At 44.6% G+C, this 26339-nt stretch overlaps 1 protein-coding gene across 7 annotated transcripts in view; it reads right to left on the reverse strand.

Moving 5' to 3' along the window:
* Nucleotides 1–26339, reverse strand: part of CCDC148 (coiled-coil domain containing 148) — a 48197-nt gene that overhangs the window by 3561 nt on the left and 18297 nt on the right. For all 7 annotated transcript variants that reach the window (XM_071435555.1, XM_071435554.1, XM_071435549.1 and 4 more), the window contains 5 exons: nt 20664–20802; nt 18439–18645; nt 4692–4832; nt 3304–3422; nt 50–167 (listed from right to left, as the gene is read on the reverse strand). In XM_071435555.1, coding sequence (XP_071291656.1) covers nt 50–167; nt 3304–3422; nt 4692–4832; nt 18439–18645; nt 20664–20802 — 724 coding nt within the window. The remainder of the gene's footprint in view (nt 1–49; nt 168–3303; nt 3423–4691; nt 4833–18438; nt 18646–20663; nt 20803–26339) is intronic.

Below are 26339 nucleotides of genomic sequence, written 5' to 3' on the forward strand. Positions count from 1 at the left end.
TCTTTTATCTCTGCCCGCGCTGACTGCAGCGCAGCCAGGGCCAGCCCACCTGCTGCCGGAGCGCTTCCAGGCGCTTCTCCTTCTCCTGCTGCTGCCGGGCCTGGAGCAGCGCCAGCTCCTTCTTCTGCAGCAGCCGCTTCTCCAGCAGGGCTCGTCGGAACTGCACCCTGCCGAGCACAGGGAAACGCTGGGCAGTCACGGTGCCGCTCTCCGTGCTGCCCTTCAGCTCGAAACCTGCCTCAGCTTCTCTGGACACACCTTGTGAGGCCGTGCTGGTTCATCCAGACACCTCAGAAACACAAGGGTGCTTTTTCATTCCAGTGTGTTCTTTTTGTTGGAGTTCTTGGGTTTGGGTTCTTTGGGCAAGAGGAGTTTGGGGAGTTGTGCTTTTTGATTTGTTTCTGGGTGGGTTTCGGCTGGTCAGTTGTTCTTTCAAACAACTTGGCTAACCTTTCAGATTCCATGTCTAGACCACAGATTTTCTCTAGCATGCTTTATATAGCCCTGGTACTCTTTTTTTCTCCCCCATTTTCTTTGCCAAGAAGAAATGTTCTCTCACATCTGTGTATGGCAGAAGAAATCTTTCCTATAACCCTTTCCATTAAAAGAAACACCTCACTCCCAGTCTTGTCACTGGAAAAAGGAAAAAAAAACTTGAGACTTGCACCCTTCTTTCAAAGGAAAAAGCTGGAGGTTGACACCAGTAACTCCAGAACTTTACCCACAGCACTACCGTGCTGCTCCAACTTTCACTGCAGGCATTTTTAGACTATTGTGCAGAGCCTGTTCCTTATGTGAGCTATAGATATTTGTTGGGATGTCACTTTTAGTCCTTCTACAGGAGTTGCCAATGCCATGCTTTGAATTTGGAGAATTACCCTCCTTTTGTCCTTCAGATCTGAACTTGCCTTTAGAGAAATTGAGACAAGACAGCTGCTTCAACTACAATAAAACATGTATTGTTATTTTTTTAGTCTCCAAATTTTAGTAAGCTCAAAGGAGTATAAAACTTGTGCTATAAACTGCAATAATCAGAACTAAACCTATAGTTCTGCTGGTGGCTAGTGAAGACGTCTGTGTCATTAACCCAATCACAATTAGCAGGACAAACAGATTTATCCCAAGAGTGTGGTACAAGGCTGCCTGAGGGTACCCCCAGAGAGGATTCCAGTTTCTCAGAGCATCCAGTGTAGTTTAGGCAGAGAAATGCCGCAGCAGCAGTGCTCAGTGGTCATTCTGTGCCAGGGAAAAAGCCTAATCTTCTTTTTATATGGAGAACATTTAATAACAAGCAGATCTTCATTTCTTTTTTTTAATGACAAACTATATATACTGAAATCCTTTCACTCTGCTTGAGCTGACTGTTGTGATACATGTTTTAAAATACCCCAGAGTTATCAAACATAAAATTAAATACTCTGGAAGCTTTTGTGCCAAGCCAAAAAGGAAGACTGGGGAGCACTTGGCCAGGCCTAAGGTCAAACACTTTGTGTGCCTCTGGCAGTTTTCCTGCCCAGGGGAATACAAAGCAGTGCTGCACTGAAGCATCCTGAGGCCTTTCTGTGCCCAGTTTGAACCAGTCCAGGTGACCCCGACTGACTGCAGCCAGGGAGCAGCCAGGGAGCAGCCAGGGAGCAGGGGCAGAGCCAGGCACCACAAGGCTCCTGTTCTGAGGCTGTGCTGTGATCCTCCCCAGGCTGCAGAGAGCACAGCCAGCCTTACCAAAGATGGAGTTTCATTTCAGCAATGAAATCCACACCCAGGGAAGGCAGACACCTTGGAAATACATCCTCAACTGCACATCACGTTCCTAAGTCGGAACGCCCTTCCAATACTTTTTTATACTTGGTTCCAGGTGCCTTTAATCCCTTACTTTGACCTAGTCAGAGCCCTGGCTATTGCAATTACAAACTAAGACCTGAATAAACAGGACACCATGGTGACTCTGTGATAATAGCTTTCTTTTTCATAAACATACCAAATTAGTTAATTTTAAAAATAATTTAGTTTGATTAAAAGCAATTCAGGATAATAGCAGAGTTTTTACAAATATTCTATTGTATTAGAAACTCTATGCACTATCCAGGCCATCTCCTGTACTTGGAGTAGTCAGTCAGCCCATTTTTTCCTGTTCCAAAGGACCCTGAAAATGTGTTGGATCAGAACTGTGGTACCAGCCTGTGCCATGTTTCATGGGTGTTCTGCAAAGACTCAAACCCAGTTTCTGTGCTCTGGCAGGTGGCACATGCCAGGACGCTGTCAGATTTGCAGTGCTGCACTGGACATGGCAATGCCACATGTGCACCTGAGCCTGGACAGTGAAATGTTTCATTTTGTACAGTAGGTCAGTTCTGAGTGACAGAATGCACAACATTTACTGATTTCTCATTCACAATAGCCTGAAGGGGTGATTATTTTCTCCCAGTAATTCAAATACATGTGTTCCTTCTCCTACAAGCTAAAACCACTGCAGGCATGTCTAAGGAAAGGTAGAGACTTATTTGTAGCATAAGGACACAGACATTTAAATAAAGTTGTCAGAAAGGTGTCCTAACAAAGTAATACTCAAGTAGTGTTTCCTACAGAATTCTTACGACCAAATTTAATATTCTAATGCCAATGGCACATTAATCCTATTTTAATTGCACTTTTGGTCCACACAACTTGGTGGCTTCCTCTATGTAAAAAGAGTCAGCCTATGCTTTTATAAGAGCAGTTATAACCAGACTACATGAAGGGGTTTTTATGTTCCTCTGCCAGAGGGATTCCTCTATGAAATTCAGTATTTCTTCAACAGGCTGTGAAAGGTCATATTGTGCAAAAAAGACTTGGCAATTCAAGCCTGAGCAGGCTCAAGTCTAAATCCCATCAAACAGGTCAAGAGCATCTACAACTAGATGAGCAATTTAGGACTCCCTAAGATAACAATAAATATCTTTGAGTTTGTTAATGTGTTCCTTGCACTTGCCCCTCAAACAAACCAAACTTGATCATAAATCATTATGCAAAGTGAAATATAGAAGGTCTTATTACTCAGCAACATTTTATGACAGTTTGGTGCTTACAATGGTCTGAAATTTTGATGGATGCTAATTAATTAATTCAAACTGAAATAAATTGCATCTAGGATACAGTCACCTAGGATGCAACCTTACTAGATAGTTTGAAGCGTTTGCCAAACAGGAAGGAAAAAAATATATTATCCACAATTTATTCTAAAAATGAAAGTCAGGAGATCAAAGCAAATTAGATTAGAAGAAGATCCTATTGATACTAAAGGTATTCACATTTAATTTCTTTTACCTTTCTCTGTCTTTGGCAGCTTGTTCAGCCATTAATTTTCTCAATTCTTCCAGTTGTTGTAGATCTCTCTCCTCCTGTTCTTGCCACTTGAGCTCTTTCTCAGCCCAGTATTTTTTCAGCTAGAGTTTGACAAAATACAGCAAACAAAATAACACTCATTCCAAAGCCCAGACAGTGAGAACAAAGCAAGCAAGAGAAGTGTTAAGTTAGAGATTCCAATTTTGATCCTTTTAGAATAAAATTTCTATTTTAGAGCTACAAGCTAACAGAATATTTACTAGGAGAGCAATAGGGTGTGGAGCTCCCACAACAAAAGTAGTAAAATCAGACTCCGAACACTAATTTGAATATATTTTTCCACCACAATTTGAAGACCACCACTTCCATTCTGCTTGCATTCCCCAGAAAAGCAGCTGCAGTATAAGGTTATCAGCCTTTTTAAGTATCTAGGATGTAAAATACTCCAATGAAACAAATGACTGCTGACCCCAAACAGCTGCTATTCCATCTGTGCATAGGCAGAGGGCTGCTCTATCTAGACATTACACACAGCAAGAGAAAAGTTTGCACAACCAGAATATTTACAGATAAAATGAATATTGGTAGTGGTTGGGTCAGCACTGGCTCCCTAAAGCTCTTTCTTCCCTGTGGTTTCAGAGCCACCTGCCACTACAACACCATGTGTACAAAGGCAAATACACAGGAGGAGCTGGAACAAAAAGAGAAGCAGCAGCAAAGCCACTGGTGACCTAAGCAGCAACCCTCACTAAATGTCCCTCGCTGTGCCACTGGACTCAGAGGTAAAAGCTCAGTGCAACAACCACACGGATTTCTGCCATCTCACTTAGGTAAAAAGGCCAAGCCAAATACTCGTGACTCAGCTTGGTTTTCTAAAGCATTCCATTCACTACAGCGCATTTCTGTTTCTGCTAAGGCGCATCCCAGCCATCTCCCAAGGAGCCAGCGCACAAGCCCCGGGAGCACTGTCCCCCCGGGGTGCCCTGCAGCTGTGCTGCGCTGCACGCACATGCTGCCGGGCTCCCTGCTGCATTGCAGCACACAGCTGCAGCACTGGCACTTCCTGGGGCTGCTCCAAGCACACACCCGTGCAGCCAGACTGCCGTGCCTCTGTGCTTCTTCTGTGACACACACACTCTGACTGGCTGAGGCTTTTTTGTAAGAAATGCAATAGAGTAACATAACTGGTGTGTCAGATCAGGCAGCTTTAGAGCTGAAATGGACAGGGGAAAGACCTGACTAATCATTTGCCCATCTCTACATCAATACATAATACTTTACAAGAATACATGTGCTATGAGAACAGCTATAGATTTTAGAAGCAATGGTACACATTAATATATGCAAAAATGCATAAAAGTTTCTCATACTTTCTCTTTATCCTGAGCTCTACGGATGGTTTCCTGTTCTCTCTGCAGCCTTTCTCTCTCATCTTCCTTTTCTTTTCTTCTGGCAGCTACAGCAGCTTCTAGTTTAGCAGCTTCTTCCTGCTGTGCTTTCCACTGTAGAACCTGGAAGAAACAGTTGAAGAGACAGTCCTGCAGCAGACTGTGTAACACTGATCCTGCCAAGCTGAGACTGGGAAGAAACTCATGTAATCCCTTACTTACAAAGTAAGTTTTATAATCTTATCAGCAACACAACCATTTAGCAAGCACCACCTTTCTGCATGTTCATGTGCACCTCCCAAGTGATAGCACAACATGCAATGAAATCACATATGAAAAAGTTTTGGGCAAAATTGCTAAAGCCATCTCAGTAACTCACATCTCTGTTCAGCACTTGGAACCTGTGAAAGGATGGAGACAGAGTCACAGGGCAGAGTGCATTTGCAGCCCTTAGCACAGGCACTCCTGCAACAGCTCCCTGCTCACACGCAGGGCTCACTGCAGGGACAGGGCCATCGCCTCTGTCAGCACAGGTGGTGCAGCCCAGTCTGGGAGCCCTGCTCAGAGCCCGTGGGGTCCTGCACACTCCCCTCCTTTATGGGAAGAGAGGCAGTGCTGCCCAGCACAGCAGGACAGGGCCACGCTCCCCACACTCCCTGTGCAGGGCCTGCCACACTTCCTAACAAACCTGCTGGGGTGGCACACACCAACCAGCCCAGCGTGCCAAAAATCCACTCCTGACACCATCCACACTGTGCTGGTTAAAGGAGACAGCTTGTCCCCATTCCTGGCCATGGGCAGGGACTCATCTGCAGTGTCCAGCCAGGGTGGCCCCATCCACCTCGGGGCTGTCACAAGCAGTTGCGTGCTCATCCTTTTCACGATGCTTTCTACAGGATCAATGATGTCTCCTTTTTGTTGGCTTGCCAGCTCCTTTTGTAATGGATTTGTCAAGCACTAACAGAACTCTGCCTTCCTCTAAGGAGCAAGCATTGCAGCCATTTTTCAGCTGGTTTTCTACACTACAACACTTTATACAAAAATATGAAAATGCTTATAATTTTTCCACCTTTACTGCATTTCACTGGCTGTGTGTGCAGATTATTAATTCTTCTGGTTTGTGCTTATAAAAAATGTTCTGTTTAGAAATCCAGCACTCCCCATGGTCCAAGGTTCTCAGAGAGCTGCATCTCTGAACAATGCCATGCTTGCCCTGCTTCTTGCTAAAATAACAATTATACTTTTTTCTTTGCAATACATTGAACAATGCCGTGGCTTCTCATGGAGGTGCAGGCAAAGTGATAACATGAAAATAACCTGAAAATGCAGAGGGTGCAAAGAGGACAGAGCCAGGCTCTTCCAGAGGTGCCCAGTGACGGGCACAGACTAAAACACCTGAAATTGCAATGCATTCCTCACTTCCCTGCTGGGAGGCTGGGTGAACATGCTGGCCAAGGAGGTTGTTTAAACTGGATTCCACACAGTCACCAGCTGTACCTGACCCTGCCTGGGTGGGGGTGACCTCGGGGTCTGGAGAGGTCCCTTCAGCCTCTGCTGCAACACCCGGATCAAACTTCCCACACACTTGAAACTTGTGACACCAGGGCTGTCGAAATTGAAATCTTCGTGTAGCAATTTTGCCAGCAGCTTGCTCGTGCAGTTTAGCGGTTTAAAAATCTAAAATAAAATGCTAAATTGTTTCAGTTACCCTTCACTTGCCACGCTAATGAACTCAAAAAGAAATGCTTTGAAAATGAGTCAGAAGAACATGCAATCCTTTTCTACCTTGCTTTTGAAACAGGCTGAAGCAAAACCATATATAGAGAAAAGATTTAAAATCTGACAACAAGCAAACAGTAAGTGAAATCTGCAAAAAGCATACTCAGATTGGAGCTGGGATAAGCTGCAGGAGCATTTGAAGGAGCTTTAAACTTCTGTAATAACAGCACAGATTTTCTCAACTGATATGAGGTAAGAGTCAGATTATGTAACAAAAAAATTGCTTTTTGTAAGCCTGGATTTCCCTACATCCTGCTTCCCACTCCTTTCAAATGCTCTCCAATGCTGAGGTCAATGCCACTGGGTGCAGTTCATGATGCAGCCTCAGCTCCCCCCACGCCTGAGAACTCTCCCAATCCTCCAGAGGTCTTCCCTGGACATTCATTTATCTATTAACCAGGGACTTGTTCGGTTGTTTGATTGGTTTGATTGCAGCCATTATTATGGCAAGGCCACAAACTGGTCTCAACAAAAGCTGCACTTCCCTGATGCTTCAGGGGAACCAGTGCCTGGAAATGCCCATGGAGAACAGAGCAAAGCCTGCAGGGAGTCTGGGACGATGGCAAATGACTGAAGGAAGCAAAGCACGCTGAAGCAGTAGCAGACACAGACACTAATCTGTCCTGAGATGATCTCAAGCCTCCCTGTTAACCCATTTCATTGACAGCAGTCTGTGTGGTGCGTGTGACACCCTGCCCTCGTGGTGTGCCATGGTCACCTTCTGGCGCTGCTTCCATGCAGATCTTTCCTCACAGCCTTTTGATCCAAGTCAGAAATCAACACTGGGGCACAATCTAGGTTCCTGACAGCTTATGTACAAACAAATGAGCACAACCAAGCACCAAATTCAGAACTTCACTAAGCTGACAAAGCATTAATCACACACTAGTGTTCCCCAGACAGAAGAGATGGGCCAGTAACTCAGTGGGTATCTCCACTCCTACAATGCTCCCTACTCTGCCCTAAATCACTACTAACACATATATTTACTCAGGGGGTAGAACATGCTTTCCATTTTTCAAATTTCAATTCTGAATCTACTTTTTCATTTTCAAATGTATGAGCCCAAGGCCAATCAGAAAAATGGGTAACAAGGATACCAGAGGAGAGTTTCACTGTACCATACTTGTTCACAATACTTACTTATTATTTTCTGTATTCAGCACATGAAATTAGTTTAGATTTGTCCCTGCTCCCTCCATGCCTTTTCATTAGGGCAAAATAAGAATAATTTCCTTTAAAAAAAATTTATAATTGTGACAAAAAAGGACATAATTCCAAGAACCCCCCCCCCCAAAAAAAAAAACCAAAAAAAAACCAACAAAACAAAGCAAAACAAGGAACATTGGTAAAAACCAGAAAAGCAATACACGCAAAATATGTATAATATGTGACTGTGATTCTGTAGGCTGGCCTTATGCCATGGCTTTTCCAGGAACAAGAGTTGAATCATATAGGATTAAATGTTCTTAACAGAGCAGAGGTAGAGTGAAGTGTAAGAAGTAACAAAAATTAGGCATTAACCAGGTGATTCAAACACCAGCATATTTCACTTTTTAAACCAATTTGAACATTAAAATCCTCTGTGCTAGAGAGCAGTTCTAGTCTGACAGCTCCAGATCACTTTGTGCACCAGGCAGGGGAATCCACACCCTCAGGAGGTGGCAGGAGGTTCCCAAACCAGTCCTGTCCAGGTGGTGGCAGGTTAGAAATGAGGGTCTGGACTCTGGCTCGAGGTCAGACAGGACAGGGCAGAGCCTGACCTGCATTTCCTGCCCTGGGACAGCGCCAGGGCTGGGCAAGCTCTGCAGGGAGCAGCTCCTGGCTTTGGGGCTCTGCTGGCCAGGAGGGACCACCTGATGCTGAACTGCCAGCGTTCCCACAATTGAAGAGCACCAAGAAAGCCTGCTGCATTCATCGTGATTTTATCTCCAGAGGAGGGATCATGCGGGTCTGGAGAGCAAAAAACCTCCCAAACAATAATTCTGCTTCACTACAGCAGCCATCTGGGACCACAAACTGCACCAAAAAAATTTAATGTGTTCTTGATTGCATTCTTCCATTCCTATCAGTTCAAAATCAGAAGGGCATATTTTACTGTGTCAACAGTAAATATTTTATTTAAATATTAAAAAATCCTAGTAGTTAAACTAATATTGAAAATACACTGAAACCTGGCTCTCCCATTGCCTGTTCCACAAAACTGTTTTCATTTTAGCAGTACAAGTACTGCCAGCATGAGGCTCTGAAAGTTTTTAATTACAAATGGCATTTCAAGTACATTTCACAGTTCATGCATTATTAGAGGAGGTTTTGCCAAGTGAATTATTAAATTGCTGTGCTGAACAGAATGCATACACACCTTTTTTCAGTTCATTTTTTCAATATTGAATATTACAATAATGTAAAGTGCACTAGAAACTAATTAAAGTAATAAATTAGTTCTTTCACTGTAACATCTGAATAGCAATAATGTATTTACCATTCACCTAATGTTACAGATACAACTCTTTTAAAGACAGAACAATGCAGAATACCACAGCACCATGTGAGCTTTCCTCTTGAAGCAGCAATGACTTTTTATAAACAGACACAAGAGGTGGCATCCAGCTCCTCAGCTGGGTACCAGGAGCACAGGGCAGCTGGCTGTGCTGGCAAAGGTCGAGCAGGGCAGGCTCAGCTTTGGAAACAGAGGAAAACGTGCACAAGGAACCAAAAGGACACAAAATCCTGGGAGGAACGGTGTCAGAAATGACTACCCAGAGCTCAGATTGCTCTGTGCCACACAGACATACTAAGCTTGTAGAATCCAAGTTCTAAGCTAAAGTTCCCAATAACTGTGTGATAAAGCCAGTACTGTTTGTCACAAGTGAAGGCATAAAAGGAAAATCCTCTGAGATCCCACTCTGATGTTTTCTAGCCCACTTTTTCAACCATATAAAATGACACAATCTAAATACTCTTCTGGTATCTCACAGAGTTTAATTAATCTCTGAGTCACTTCTGCTCATCTTTCCTTATTTATTCTATGGTTTGCAGTTTTCGTTTTCTTCTTCAAATTGTTCACAACTGATTCTAAGAATCCCTGGGAAAAAAATTAGGGGGTCTCTTCAAGAAAAATAACTTCACAAGTGAAGATTCTACATGGTAGAAGGAACCACAAAAAAGAAGAACCACAAAATTTGGCTAGCCATGGAAGCCCACAGCAGAACAGAGCCAGCCTGTTCATGGTGGGATCACAGGAACACAACAGCTGCAGGTCAGGGCTGCATGATCACAAACAGAAAAATGGGATTATGAGACAACTAGAGATTCAAATACTACTTTAAGGAATTCAGTATTTACAAAATCTCACGCATAAAAGAACAAAACACACAATGAGTCTCCCCACATTTGTGCCACGGTTCCCACAGGCTGTTGTCCAAAGCAGGTGGGAGGTCCCAGTGAGCCAGAGGCACAAAGCACCATTCCATGTTTCCCAGTGGGGCCAGCACAGGCTGCTGAGCTCTGTGTTAGGCTGTGCACATCATGTGCACCAAAAACCCTACAAGTGCCAAGCACATTGCCATTGGCTAGCAAAGCTCCATGTCAAGCTATTGATTGAAGGTGCCCGTGGACCACAGGACAAGCCCAGCAGCTGTTGGGTCAGCCAGGCAGAGCCCCAGCAGGCAGTGGGAAGCAGGAAACAAGCTCTGGCAAGGATGAGCACGGCGCTGTGCGGGACCAGCACGGGCTGCCTGCCCACAGCACTGCTCAGTCACCTCAGCTGCTCACATGTGCTCAGGAGAGGGAGACAGCTGGGAGCCAAGACAGCCCCAGAGCACACTGAGAAACGGGCATGTTCACATAACCACGCTGATCCACTGCCCAAACCGCTCTAGCCTCTCCTCTCCTTCCCCTCCCTGCGTCATCACCATCTCCTCTGCTCAGGGTCTTGCTGAATATAGAATTGAGAGTTATCCCATTTATGGCAAGTCAGAGATACCTCTTGGTTCTTCCAGATGGAAGCCACAAGGCACAGAGAGGGAAAAATGCCTCTCGATCGCAAATTTGGATTTAAACCACGTCAACTATGACATTTTTCCTTCACATTTTTAAAATAAGGGCTGCAGCCAGAGAATAAGTTGGTGTCCAAAGTAATTCTGTTTCTAGAGAAATGGCTACTTTACAGCTATGCCCTTCTAGTGTGTTCTGAAAAAGAGAAAAAGCAAAGCAGATGTAAAAGGTGATTAAGTCATAAGAAGTCACATGCTGAACAAACAGCAGGATTGCAACACCAGCCCTTCAGTAGGGATATTGGTCTCAGTCCAGTTCCTAATAGACACATCATCAAACAAGGAAGAAGATTTTGTTTAGATTTGGCAAGCTTTTTATTTCCCCACACAAGATCATTGCTTTTTATCTCCTCTAGAACTGGTCAAACTGAGATCACTACAAGATTAACATAGAAAACTCGTGACTTTCAATGCCAGCAGGGCAGCCTCTTTAGTAACTCAGCCATTCATACTTCAGATGGAAGCAGCACATACTGATCTGTGTCTCCTGCCTGAGCAACTCCCTGCCATTCTGACACGCACAAAAAAGAAAATACTTTAAAGAAAATGGGAGGGAGATGTAGAAGAAAAAAAAAGTTAAAGACCCAATCTCCCACAGAAAAGGATTCAATCAATTTTTCTCAAAAGTAATAGAAGTTAAACACAAAAATCCAATTTGGGTTAATAGGATAATAAATCCCTTGGATTTAAATATTTTACAAACTCAACAGGAACATAGAAGTCTGTGTTACAAAACGAACCGGGTTTTTCAAGTCACTGACTGTATGGAATGTCTATCCAACAACTACTAAAAAGTAGTGCACTTTTTATTGAAAAAAAGTGTTTTTTCTCAAATATACTTGCATTCACCCACAATTTCTCAATACAAACTCTAGTTCACCTGCTCAAACTCTTCCCTGTGTGCCAGGACTAGGAAGAGGGTAAGGGATGGATGTTGTAGCCATTCCCATCTGCAGGACAGAGCTGCTGCAGCTGGTTCTGGGCAGAGCATGACCCTGCCAGGACCTGCCCGGCACTGGACTCACACGCAGGGTGTGGGCAGCCATGGCAAACAGGGGATCTGAGGGGCACTGGGCCTGCTGGCAGCTGATGCCAAGGAGCAGGAGCCCCAGCAGCTGGGCACACACACACAGGGTGTGGGCAGGCACAGCAAACAGGGCACTGGGGGGCACTGGGCCTGCTGGCAGCACATGCCAAGGAGCAGGAGCCCCAGCAGCCGGGCACAGGCACACAGGGTTTGGGCAGGCATGGCAAACAGGGCACTGGGGGGCACTGGGCCTGCTGGCAGCACATGCCAAGGAGCAGGAGCCCCAGCAGCCGGGCACAGGCACACAGGGTTTGGGCAGGCATGGCAAACAGGGATCTGAGGGGCACTGGGCCTGCTGGCAGCTGATGCCAAGGAGCAGGAGCCCCAGCAGCCGGGCACAGGCACACAGGGTGCGGGCAGGCATGGCAGACAGGGAATTGGGGGGCACTGGGCCTGCTGGCAGCTGATGCCAAGGAGCAGGAGCCCCAGCAGCCGGGCACACGCAGCCCCCCAGCCCTGGGTGGGGCTCTGTGCACCCCACGGGTTTCACACCTCCAGGCAGGACTTGCTTGCCAAGGCTTTAGAAGCCACAAGCAAATCGTGTCCCAACAAAGCTGACATTGCCAAGGAAACTGGGATGTATGGGAGACCTGCTACTGATGTGTAATTGTATTATCTGATAATAATAAAAAGAGACTTGCGCTATTCAAAGCCACCACACGCTGAAATATAAAATATTAACAGTGTTATTTCTGGAAATACAATAAGAATAGGAAGTGTATGCGTGTATTCCTAAATGGAAAGCTAATGAGATGGGTGCCTCAGGGTGTGAATACTAGAGCTTATAAAAGGGAAAAAATTAAAGTGTATATTAAGAACAGTTCCCTGGAGTCTGAAATATTACAGGGCAGGGGGAGTTCATCCAAACAATATGAAAAAGCCATCTTTTTTTAAATTCAGAGAGTGTTTTTTTAAAAGCATGGTACATATCATTTTTCTTTCCTCAGGTGCCAGTAACCTCCTGAACTGCCACAAAGCTTTTAAAAAGCCAGTATGTCAGGGGCTGCAGAAGGAGGTGGGACAAGTTCAGATTTGCACAGGGGCTCCACATGAGATATCCCCAGCCTAGCAAGAGCCACTGCTGTTCACGTTGCATTGAGATGCAGAAGGCAGAGGCCCAGAGATGTGCTGCTGTCTGTGCTCTGTGGTTCAAGGCCTACAGCTCTGGGCTCCATTACCCTCCCAGCACTGCAAACCCCGAGCAGTAAATGCAGAGCCCTGCTGCCCATGGAGGGGCTGTCTCCACCCTGCTCAGCAGAGAGAGGGGTGCTCCCTGTCCCTGGGAGCACAGCCCAGCTCTCCTGTCCTGGCAGAGATCTCGTGCTTTGTGTTACTGGACAGAGCCCTGACACCACCCAGTAGAGGGGAAGCTCTGGCATCAGCAGGTACAGACATCCACATCGTCAACAACAAACTCGTGTGGTATCAACAGCTGGGCTCTGAAGGCTCCAGTAACTTTCAGCTCTAAAAATCTGCCCCTTTCTCCCTAAACTGGGGATTCTTCAACCCTGAAAACCTCTGAACAGCACCTGGAACCACAGCCCGACTCCACAGGGTCTTGAATGACAAAAAATAAATGGTAAAAGCTAACAATTTCTGCATCTGCCTGGCCTACACAAGACCTACGAGAAGAATTAGAGCAGCATTAGAGCATTTGGCAGTAGGATAATTAAGAAATAATACATTTACAAGTTTGCTAATCTCAGAAGATAATGTCATTCTGGCTGTGGTTAGAAAAACAATGGAGGTTCACATCCCTAATAGATTTTTGACGATCCTTGTGCTCCACAGGCTATCTCTAAGAGGCTAAAAAAATAAATACCAGAAAAGCGGTTAAAAGTAACTGTTTTGATCATTAACAGAATATTGTCTTCAGTTACATAAGTGTTTAAATCTAAAAAAGGGATATGAAAGAAAAGCACTTGAGCACAGCCCTCACTCACGACCTGAGGAGGAACACCAGGTACCAGTTTCAGTGAGGAAACTGGTCACAAGGGCTGGGATCAGGACTGGTAAAACTTGGGATCCAGAACAGGAGCAGTGCCAATTCCCTGGGGACGTCACATCAGCTTTGCTCAAGGCAGTGTGTGAGCAGTTTATTTCTCACAGCTTGTCCTTGTAGTTCCTCTCTTTCCTCATCCAGCATTATTGGGAACATCTTCCTGTTCTTGACAATGGGAATGTCAACATTTTATTAGCCTGTCTAAATATTATACAGGCTTAAATATTCACACATGCATAACCTTAAGTAGGCTGCATTTGTATTTACAACTACTTATTTAAATTGCTTCCTTTAGATATAGTTCCAGACCCATTGAGTTCTCATATGGATGAGAGCTCCTTTGATCCTTTACAACTGCAAAATTTTGGTGCAGCTTTGCTTGCCCAAGGTGCCACTTTGCTCACTGATGAAGATCATTCTAAGAAAACACTGTGGGCAAGAGCTGTCTGCTTGTCTAGTAATCCATCCCCAAGCAACTGTAGGTGTCACTGGCCAATTCCAGCTAGATTTGAGAGAGAAGTGCTTGTCTCAAACATAGCCCAGCTCTCACCAGCACACAGGGAGCTGAGCGGGTTATGTCCAGGCTGAGGCCCTGCGTGCTCCTCTGAGCAGCTGAGGTTCTGGGCTGCTGTAGTTTGGGTTGTTTCAATGGATCTCAGAGCTCTCACAACAGTCCATGGTCTCCTCCCATGCAGGACCCTGCAGCCCCTGCTCCCAAAAGCCTCAATTCAAGCCCAGGGGATCAGGCACGAAGCTGTGACGGCGTCCTTGGAGGAATCCAAAGGAACACACCTGGAGCTTTGCAAACTGCCCTCAGCAGCTTCCCAGGAGCACAGGGCTCTGTGGGCACCCAGTCCTGCCCAGGGCAGCCACAGGCAAACATCAGAAACACAGTGGGAGGAGATTAACAGGAGACAGATCAGGAATAACAACATCATGTGATGGAACACAGGGACAGGAAAACAGGGGGGAAAGACTGGTGGAAGGGCAAGCAAGGCAAATGTGCAGAGACAGCCTCTGCAAGCGCTTCACATGTACTGTGCACGAGCTTGGTCTGACCCAAAAGACACAACTGGGTCAGTGCTGTGCTGACCTCAGACTATTAAATCCAGGTTTATTAGGGCTGGATTGAAAACTTATTACTGAGTCAGAGCTGGCTCATCTTTGAGTGTTAGAGTCTTAGACACTTGCTCACATACATTTTGGAGAAATACTGTAGCATCCTACAGCTCTTCAGTTCACCACAAACATGAGTAGCTATATTTAAAATTTAGGTTATTATAACTTCCTTGTAATTTTTATGTCCAACAAATGAATGGGTCAACTCAGGGGTGAATAGACAACACTTCTGAAAAAGAAAACCATGCTTTTAAGTGCCTTACTATTCAAATATTTATTCTTTAAAAAAATTCCTTCAAAATGATCAGATTATAGTCAAAGCCCTGGATCTGATACCTCTGGATTTTTTTAACATTCAGTTGTAATACTTCAATGTTGATCTCCTCTGATAGTCACAGCATTTAAACCAGTGACTTGACTACATGCTGAATAGGGATGATTTTTTTTTTCATAAGTTTACTGTCACATCCTTTCTTACAATACAGGAAAGGAGAAGGAAAGCAATCTGCAAGATTTTATACAATTTGCAATACCCCTGTTAATTCCACCTAATGCTTTTCTTTTTGAAATTAATTTATCTTAGCTTCTTCCAGGATAAGAAATACAAGAGCTGCTCTCCCAAACTTCACAATGTGTTGCAAGAGATTTTAGCATTGGAATGGGGATTAATCCTGGAGCACAAAACAAGGAAAAGATTTAAAGGCAAGCAGGCACACAGGTTTGTGCTGAGGAAGAAAAAGCCCCCCCTAAGCAGCACACACAGGGGATCCAACTGCCCTAAGGTCTGCTGCTGTTGGTCTTCCCTCTAGTCTTCTTTTAAAATCATTTCCTACGAAGATGGAAACTACCAGATTACAAATATTTTAACATAGATTCAATAGAAAAATAATGGTTGGAATGCATGCAGACACCTCAACTGAATTTGTGGTGTAATACAGCAAGTACTTCAAACCCCAGCTGTGAGGCAGCACCTCCGAATCCTCTGGAAAGATCACTCCTCACTTCGTGCCTTACCTGCCTTGCAACGTGGAAAAATTTGCTTCTCTGTGTTGTTTAGGAAAAGTAATTTTACAGAGATCAAATTTGTTTTACACAGTGTCTGCTCCAGAACCCTGGGGGATCAGATTCCCGCAGCTCAAAGATCTGAGTGACTCTTGATCACTCAAAGTGTGGCCCCTCAGGGTTTGTTTTCCCATGAAAAACAAAGAAATGTACTAGGCACATTTACTCTTTAACAATGTACAGTGTAACCTCCCCAGCATTGTCCATTTCACATTTTATTTCCTTCAGAGGGCTACCATATGGCCCTTGTGATTTACTTCACCTGAGCTTCTTCAGTTGTTCCAAACTTCCTCCTTAGGGACTATGATTTCTGTTAAGGACACACATTGATCTTCCGTGAGATGGAACATGGAAGAAAAATTTGAAAGTCCTTTCCCCAAGTAAAAACTGCTATAAATATTAATTCAACTTCTCTGCTGCTTTATTTTTTAATTATCCCTCCCTGTCTAGAGTCTTACTAGTGGCATAGGTGCTTCTAGTGCATTTAAAACAGCTTTAAATCATGTACTCTTTAGTCAGTCTGCTGCCCCTTTGGTTTGTTGTTGCCAGAGGAAGAGAACTGTACAAAAGCTGGGTGGTATTGTGTGGTTATTGCAGTAACTAAACCAGTGCACAGCCTGTCAGATATTACATCCCTTTCCGTGTGTGCCATCACTTCCTTGCACAGATGGGCTCAGCAGAAAAGCTGTGGCTCTCTGCAAGCTGCTGCTGCACTGGAGGAGGTCCCTGTCCCTGTCATATACAGCCTCCTCCCGAGCACACCAGGGTTTGCACACAGGTAAATCATTACAGCAGCTGCACTGCCCCCAGCGAGGGGAGACAAGCAAGGTTTCCTGACGTGGAACTTCCCAAAGTGCAAAGTGTTAAGTCAATCAATAGTTAAAAAGAAAAGGTAGTTAATAATAGTTAATAATAATAATAGAATAGTTAAAAAATAATAATAATAGAATAGTTAAAAAAACAGCCCTTATTCCTGATTTCCAGTTCCACACTCTTTCCCTCAGAGGTAGACTCACCTTTTACCCACCTTATGGATCTCTTTCAGGATGGGTTTTACCTGTGTGATCCCTGATTTCCAGTTCCACACTCTTTCCCTCAGAGATAGACTCACTTTTTACCCACCTTATGGATCTCTTTCAGGATGGGTTTTACCTGTGTGAATTGGTACTGGACTGAGTTCCCATTTACCTGCCAGCAGCTGCTTTCCATGTCCAGCACTCTGTAGTTGTAAAGTTCAGAAGTGCAGAAAAACAAGTCTGTAAAATGAACTATAACTGGGCAAACTATGAGTTTTCAAATGCATATCCCCATCAAACCAAAACTGACCCCATGGATACATGGAGAATCATTTCTCTGAAAATGAGTGAGCTCTGTGCCCAAGCTCAGCTTCCGCCCTGCAGCCCTTTCAGTTGTGGAGCTGATCAAAACAAGGTCACAATAATATCCTCCTTTAATGAAAGAAATGTTCCTTTTTCATTCCTCTTTTCTGGGAAACAGGTGAGTTGGTTTTGTTCAAATGTTCAACATTTTAACGAAGATTCCTTTGAAATCACCCTTGAAAAGTGTAGGTCTAATAGGTTTAAGTTTCAAACAGTTCCTGGAAACAGGAGGTCAGAATCCAAAAATCTTTCAGACAATGTCAGTGCACCTGTGAGAATCTTACATGGAGACAACAAAGTACTCCAAAACCAGCTTGTTACTTCTTGTGCAGAAGAAAAGTAAAAGAAACAAAGGAAAAAAAGTGGCTCAGATTCACAGTTCTGGAATAATTGGCCCTTCCATCTCTGGTTGTGCAGGTAAGAGACACACAGGCATTCCAGAAAGGAAGGCCTAGGTAAGAAATCACCAAACATCCCCTCAGCTCCAGAGAACCACTCCTTCCTGCCCCTGGCTCAAGGCAAGGCTGACACAGGAGTCAGAGCAGGGTACTCCCCACTTAGTCATGCCCAGACAGTTTCTAACCCTAAAGTGTTTAGATTCAAACCTTCCTACGCCAGACAGCTCCAGAACACAAGACAGAAGGGCTTTTGTGTTGTTGCTAACTAAAAACTAGTGTCAACATCAAAATCCCACCTCACAGAACAGGTTTTACCATGCTTTCCTTCTCGTAGGAAACCTGAATCAAGTGTTTAGTATTTCACTGAAAAGTGAGGGCACAGCAGAGAGAATATTGGTAAAGTGAGAATAACACATCATGCATGCTCTCAGATGTTCATTTCTGTGCAAGTCAAAAATCACAGAGAGCAGTTTAAACAAATCTTAACATGTCTCATGCCCAGAAATGGGATTCCTCCTACAAACACCTTAGGCATAAATATCACAACATCTTCCTCTTGTGTCCAGCCTCCTCCCACTTTACTCTATTCACCTACCAAAACTACACAGGTATTTTTATCTTTTTTCACCTCTTACCACAGTAAATCAGAATATTGTGAACCTTCTATAACAAGGCCAAACAAGTTATGGGATCCATTGTTTCATGTCTTAAAAAGCATTCTTAAAAAAACCCCAGAAGGACAGATATCCATTATTTACCTGGAAAGAGAGTTGTGCTAATGTAAAAAACTTCATTTTGAATGCATCTGTTAGGTACAGATCTGGTGATGGATTTATTACCAAACGTACCTTTGCTTTCAGATCAGCACAGATCTCCAGTTGCTTTTGCCTGGAATCAGCCAGCACCACCTCTGCCTCATGAGCAGCAGCAGCTTCAGCAGCAGCAGCCCCTGCCCTAAGGACAAAGGCTCTCCTAAGCTGGGCCCAGGCTGACAGCAAGGCTCTGCGCTGGCTCCTGACGCACTGGTAATGATCCCGAGCCTTCTCGTGAGCAACCTGAAAGAGGAGGGCATTTCAGAAAGGCTTGAAAACCATTTGCTAATAAAATTATAATTCTAGACGTTTTTGCAAACCTGGCTGTAACTGATTTAGGTCTTGTATCCCCAGTATTCCCACGGGATCCGCAGCGCAGGCCCAGGCACTGTGCCAGGGATGTCACCGTGTCCTGGTGCCCTGGGCAGTGACACCCTCCAGCACCACAGCATCCTCCTGCCCCACTGCTCTCTGTTCAGCTGCTCTCTTGCAAGGGAGTAAATGAAATGCAACAGTCCCTCCCTGCCCTCAAGGACATCATATATAAGCAGGTCCTTCCATATATCTCCAGAGATATTGAGCACTTCCAGCAAGATGAGGCTTTTCCTAGCAAATTCTGATCTGCAGAGAAACAGGACACCAATAACAGCAATTGTACAAAAGCAGTACAGTGGGGAATCAGCTTCATTTCTTTCCTAGCAGGAAATTTGGAAATAAGATCTTAGTTGGCCAAGCAGCACAGTGCCACCACCAGTGTCATCATCTAGCAAAAACAGGGAGTGTTTAATTCAAAATCCACTTGCTTTGGCCTAATTCAGTGAGGTTCATGAGGATATTCAAGGTTCTTCAAGGCCTTGATGGAAGCAGTATCACGTAAGGCTGCATAGAATGAGGCATCAGAGTCTTGAACCTGTCTTATATCCCCAAAATATATAGGGATGAATGAGATTCTAGAGATGGCTGGCTGCTCTCAGGTGTCTAGGGGACCATTCCAGATGCTAATTCCAGGCCTCTGGCAGGGAGCAGGGGATGCTGACTCACTCACAGATATTCCTATCAGCTCCTGGCTGGCTGAAGCTGCACCTCGAGCTTCCCCACGGCCAAACCACAGCACTCTGCCCTAGCAGCTCCCATGCCAGGGCTGCTGCCCCAGACTCGCAGGCTCCTGAAGCCAAGACACTCCTGAGCAAGGCAGGGGCTGGAGTCTGCTCCTCCAAACACAGAGCTCTGCCAGGATCTGCTCTGGGATCAGCCTCTGAGTGCCTGACCCCGACCGCTCTGCACGGGGGAAGGAGGTGAGGAAGGCTCTAGGCTGCTGCTCCAGTGTGACACAAACATGTTCCCAGAGCAGTGGTTTAACATTTCCATAGTCATCCTGCTAATACACACACCAAGACACATCAGCTCAAGGAAGAATTAGGTTTTTAAATTTTAGATGAACCTTCCAAGGTGTAGGGAGACCCTTTAATGGTGTCTGTGCTTACAACACACCTGCATTGTCCAAAGACCATGACTATTCAGCCCTGTTCAGTCCAGGGCAAAATTTCTGAAATCCACAAGAACTTCATTTTTAGTCAAACTCTGGCTAATTAGCAGTATCACTTCACTGTCATTCCTTTGCACTAGACATTCCTCAAACACAAGGAGGTAGATGGTCTAAAAATACAGACACAGATAAGAAAAGCCTCCTACTTTCCTTATGACATCCTGAAGTGTTCTGGCCTCAAAATGGGTTTCTCAATTAGCTGCTATGTGCTTATTCACTGTGGAGTGCAAGAGGAATCAGCAATCAATTTGAAAGCATTATGTATACAAAAATAGCCTCTCCCTTAGAGTGGGAGATAACTTTCTACTCTTCCTGATATATATGTGCCACAGAACAATTAAAATAACTATTCCAAGACAGTGCAACAAGGCTGTACATCCTCACAAAAAATAAAAACACCAAGAGAAGCAGTGGCATAGCACAGCTATAAAACTGTACGGCAGAAACAATGCTAACAAATTATTTTTGTGAGTTTGGCTGTAAGACTATGTGGAACTAAAAAATCTGCCCAGGAGCTGTTTTGAAGAGATTATAGGTTTAAAAATTCCTGCATTTTAAAACCAGGGATGTTTCTTCTTTACTGTGCACAATAAGATTTATCATTAAGAAATTTTAAAATGAAAAAAATGTAATAAACATACATTCTTTAATACAACCGTTCACGACATAATTTAAGAATTTGTATATTTGAATGAATAGGTAAACCAGCACTGACCAGCTCCTGCCTGGATTTGTGGGGAAGATACCTCTGCAGCATATCCAGGTACAAAGTCCTCCTCCTCTGAAGATCGCTTGGGTACTGATTGATAACAGTCTGGAAAACCCACTGATCTTCTTCCTTCCAGTCACTGTTCCTATAGGAATACAAAACAGTTCATCCCAGTCTAAATTAACCACTGAAAAGGAGGAGTTGGGTTCTGGACAGCCCAGCCTCAAGTGGACTCACAGTCCTGGTGCTGTAAACTGGAGCTGGGTTAGAGGTGACAACATCAGATTAATGAAATAAAGCAAACACACATTGCTTTGCTGATATGACACGGTGTCATCATTTCAGTGAATTGTTCTGTTTCTAATCTGGCTTTTTACTGGGGAATGTCACTGTGTTTCTCAAATGTGCCACATAATTGGATAATCAGTGACCCCACAGGGAAAATACAGTGTAAAAAGAACAAGATGATCAGACTCCACCACTGAGCACTAAATAAATGATCAAAAGGGAATGAATGAAGTGACAATCCTTGCACACAGCTAAGTGAGGATCTAGTTCACCAATCTCCTAACAGCCATAAATTCATCAGCAAGGCATAGGAGTCACCATTTTTAGAGTAGGATCTATAGTAATCAGCTTGCATGCCTCTGTCTCAGAAAATGAGAGCAGGAAGAAGTAACATCCATCTGAAAGAATACCACAGGCTGGGATGCAGATTTTTAGCCTCAATCTGAACTCTTGGCCCTGAAGGGATTAATGTCAGGCTGTCATTGTCAGCATTAACATCCAAGCAGCAACACTGAGTCAGACCAAAAGGTCTCTCTAGCCCAGTGACCTGGTTTCAGAAGTGACTAAGAGCCCAGGGATAATTAAAAGAAGGCAATCATGAGACTCTACCCACCCCCCAAATTCCTGCTGCCTCCAGCTGCTGCAGCTCCTGGACTCCCCAGGCCAGCAGCCCTGTCCCAGTATTCCATAGCACTGCATCCAGTGAGGGGTTGGAACAGCCTTATCCTTATGCAGGCAGAAAGAACAGGTGCTTCAAAAAGGGGATTTTTGTGAGAAACCTCACACATAAATAACATTAAGCTAGAGTCCATGATCTACCATTAAATAAATCAGCAATCCTCCTCTGTGAGTCCTGACACACCTCAGTATGAGGCGACACCTGAACACGCCGCTTCAGTGACAGTAGGCAGACAGTTCTAAGAGCTGAGATTCTGCTTTGAAACGTTTTACTTTGGATATTTCTGACCATGTGGGTTGGTGAACAGAGATCTGCCTGCAGAGAGGAGGAGTGAGGCAGGGTGAGATACCCCTGGTCAGGGATCACTCAAGAGCAGGGAGCAGCCCCAGTCCCTGGGCAGCTCCTCCTCATTTATATCCTGCTCATTTATATTCTATATAGATTCCAATGACCAGCTAACCACAAACCTCTGCACTGCTCAGAACAAGGAGAAGTTTTTGTGGGAGATCCTTTGGGGAGCAATCAGCTGGAGAGAGAGCTACAAGTAGTTTATTGTAAGTAGGGACAAACTGACTGCCAATGCCTCGGTTTGTCAGCTGTGCCAAAATTTGTCAGCTGTGCTGAGATTCTGTCAGCTGCTGATAGAAAAATAGTGAAAAAAAACCCAGCCAACCAAAAAACCCAAAACAGCATGACCCAGCCCAGCATATTCATAGCCACCAAACACATGGAGAATTTCAACATATCCTGCTGAGTGAATCTGAGATGTCACCTCACTTACACTTCTGTAAAATTCCAGAAAGGAATATCTCATCTCAAACAAGTCTGAAAAGTGCCAACACATTTGACATGAATATTTAAGGTATTATCAAGTTTCTGCACTGTCAAGATATTGACAAACATTTGCCAGGCTGAATGCCTGACCCAAATTTTAAATGTAGAGCTTGGTTTTCTTGTATGCAGCATTGTACCAGCGCACAGCACAATCTCTATTTTGTTTCAGAGCTGAAACACAGCAATTGTCTCACCCGCACAGCCCCGAGGCAGCTGCTTCCTTTGGAACAGATTTACCCAGCACTAATCCCTGGCTTTACACACTCCAAGGGATACAAACAGCTCCAGGGGAAGCTCCCTCTCCCCGCTGCAATCCCGCAGATCCCTCGCTGCGGCACCGGGGACCGGCACCGGGGCCATCGGTGGGCACACACAGGGCCACCGTGACACCACACAGTGCCACTGTGCCACACACACAGGGCCACCATGACACCACACAGTGCCACTGTGCCACCGTGACACACACACAGGGCCACCGTGACACCACACAGTGCCACTGTGCCACACACACAGGGCCACCATGACACCACACAGTGCCACTGTGCCACCGTGACACACACACAGGGCCACCGTGACACCACACAGTGCCACTGTGCCACACACACAGGGCCACCATGACACCACACAGTGCCACTGTGCCACCATGACACACACACAGGGCCACCATGACACCACAGAGTGCCACTGTGCCACCGTGACAGAGTGCCACAAAGCCACCACACAGTGTCACCGTGACAGTGCCACCGTAACACACACACACACACAGGGCCACCGTGACACCACACAGTGCCACTGTGCCACTGTGACAGAGTGCCACAAAGCCACCACACAGTGCCACCTTTACACTGCCACCGTGACAGAGTGCCACCTTGACACCACACAGTACCACCCTGACAAGAGTGCCACAATGCCACCATGACACACACACAATGCCACTGTGCCACCCTGACACACACAGTGCCAGAATGCCACTGTGACAGAGGGCCACAATGCCACCATGCCACCTCACAGTGCCACCCTGACAGAGAGCCACAATGCCACCACGCAGTGCCACCGTGACAGAGTGCCACAATGCCACCACACACACACAGTGCCACCAGGTGAGAAGCCCAGCCCCTGCTGTCACCAGAGGCACTGCCCATTGCAGCACAACCAGCCTGGCAGGGGCCTGGAAGAGGAATCCACCCTGAATCTGCTCCACGCTGTCCTGCCCTCCCATTCCTTTGAAAGGATGCTGCACAGGATCCAGCGCTGAGTCTGCAACGCTCCATTCATCCTTCAGTCATTTAAATAATTCAGACACCCTCGGAAATTGTGGAAAAAATATAACAGTGCTTAGAGAATCATTCTAACATGCATCAGTCCAAGCCCACAATTTGTGGGATAGCTCACAACCTGGGTATTTCCCAAGCACAAAAATTTGTGTTTCAGCAACATAAAAAAAAATAAATTAGATTATAAAATATTGTAATCCTGTATAAGGCTTGAAAACAAACCCAAGCTCTTCTTCCATTTCTAAAAGCAATGACTACTGCGATGTGCATTCTAGTGTGAATGAAAATCACACAGAATAGACCAGACCAGAACATTATCTTATTCTAAAATTGCTGTTTTGAACACTTTAGGTACATTTTCCAAATAGTCTGAAGTGTCAAAAAAATGGGATGTGCAATGCCAGAGTAGTATTAACTGAAGGTTTCTTTACTGTACAATCAACATATGAGGACAGAGGAAGTGGAGTGGCCAAGTGACCCAGCTGAAGTGACCAAGCTATTGTGTTATCAGAGAATCATGTGCTACTGAGCAACTTCTCAAATCACAAAAATAAGAAAAGAATGTATTGCAGGAGGATGTGTGGTCTCTGGGTACAGAGCAGTTACAGGAACTGCAAAGGCTTTGTTAAGGCTGCATTAACCGGGAGAGCACAGGGGATGCACACCAAGGTCGAGGGCCTGTCACTCCATTTCTGACAGCACTATCTGTGCCAGTTGGGTCACAGTTAGCATGATGAATTATGGAATGCTTCAATCACAAGGCTGCATCTTTGCAAACTCATAGGATATCTCCATGCAAATTAGCCAATATAAATGTAAGAAGTGACTTGAGTTTTACAAACCCATACCATGGAAGCAAGTAATGCTATAAGAACAAAGTCTTTCTTTTTTTAAAATTGAAAACTCATTTTTAATCCTTTTGTGGATGAAATCACTTGAACATAAATAAGCAATACATTAAAAATGTGGAGACCAGAAGGCAAACAAAAGTCCCCAAGGTCTCGTTTTAAATCGAAAGCCTGAGACAATTGCTGGTGGTGCATTTATGATTCTCTCCATTTCAGTTCTCAGGACTGGCCCAAACTGGGTCTGTGTCCCTGCAGCCTCTCACCAGCATGTCCCCCAGCTCCATCCACTGCGCTTTCCTCATCTTGAGATCACACCCTCCTTCCTTCCAAGTGCCACTGCACATGGGTTCAGGCTACCACTGATTTTCTTTCCATTGCAAATATGGCATTTTATCTTTAAGTCCCAATATTATTTAATTATTGGTGCAAAATTAGCTAGCTCCAGACCTGAACTCACACCTGGCCTATGATCACTGAAAATACTACTGCAGATTTTTCAACCATTTTCAGAAATTTTGTTGTCTATATTTACATCTGTCTATTGTTCAGTAGCACACATGTGGTGTGAGTCGAGGATTTTAATTTATGAATTTTCACCAAAATTGTGTTGATCATAAACTTTGACGCAGCTTTGATTAAAACTGCTAGGAAGACTTCATATATATTTACTGATTTAGCATTTACCACAGATTTTCTCAATGAGGTTGTTAAAACTTCTTAAGATAAACTATAACAAAATATCAGAGAGAGCAGCAAAATAACTGCTTAAATTTGCCATTTGTGGCTCCATAAATCAAAACAATTTTCAGTAAGTATCATGTTCTAACTGCTAGGATGCTCCAGTAATAACATCTATGTCTCAGGTACCACAAGAAGAACACACAGAATATTTGTACAATCTGTACAAAGGATAAGTAGATCATAACAACCCTTTCTATGGCAGCCAGCATCTTCAGCCTGTTTCAGCACATCAGACTCATTCAGCAGCAAGGACAGAACAAACACTGCACTGTATGTGTACACAGAAATCCGATTTGGAAGCAACATGTGATTGTTTTACCAAAGAAATTCAGGGAGCTTCCTGTTCTCCCCGGTTTCTCCTGCCCAGGCTTCACACCATTCCATTGGCCAACCCCTGCTTAGTCTTTTGACAACCTGAAGCCATCCAAAGGAATATCAGGGATGGCAAAAACAAAGGCCATGCAATGTCTGCAACTCAGGGCCTCCTGGCCTCTAGACAGCCTCAGCAGAAAGGCTAAGCTTTATATTATTAATACACAGGTTTATTACATTTCTAGATCATTATGAATACTGCTCTTTCAATAAACATTTTCATTTACAGAAAAATCTCTCCTCCTTTTGGTTATCTGAATCAGAGCAATATACATCTTTTATATTTCTTTGTGATGACAATTATTGTAGTGATCCAAAATTTGTGATAAGATTGGACCTTTTTACCTGCTTGACAGATAAAAGCACTGGAGGTGTGTCTTGGAAAAAGACTGTACTTCCCTGTCATAATCTTGCTAGTGTAATTACCATAGAGAAGGAGCAATTTCCATTCCTGCAAGAGCATATGCAAAGGACATTTGATGCACACCAGATTGTTGGTTCCTTAATCCACCAAACACATTGCTTGTTATTTCAGCTGATAACTCTTGCAAGGGCTGCCTTCACTGCAGCTGTGAGAGCACCGACTGCCCGAGCCAGGGCTGGGCAGTGCCTCCCCTGCTTGCACAGAGCAGAGCCACACCGAGTG

This window comes from Agelaius tricolor, unplaced genomic scaffold (assembly GCF_023055355.1).
Source record: "Agelaius tricolor isolate 1412-34295 unplaced genomic scaffold, bAgeTri1.0.p SCAF_10, whole genome shotgun sequence".
Taxonomy (NCBI): domain Eukaryota; kingdom Metazoa; phylum Chordata; class Aves; order Passeriformes; family Icteridae; genus Agelaius; species Agelaius tricolor.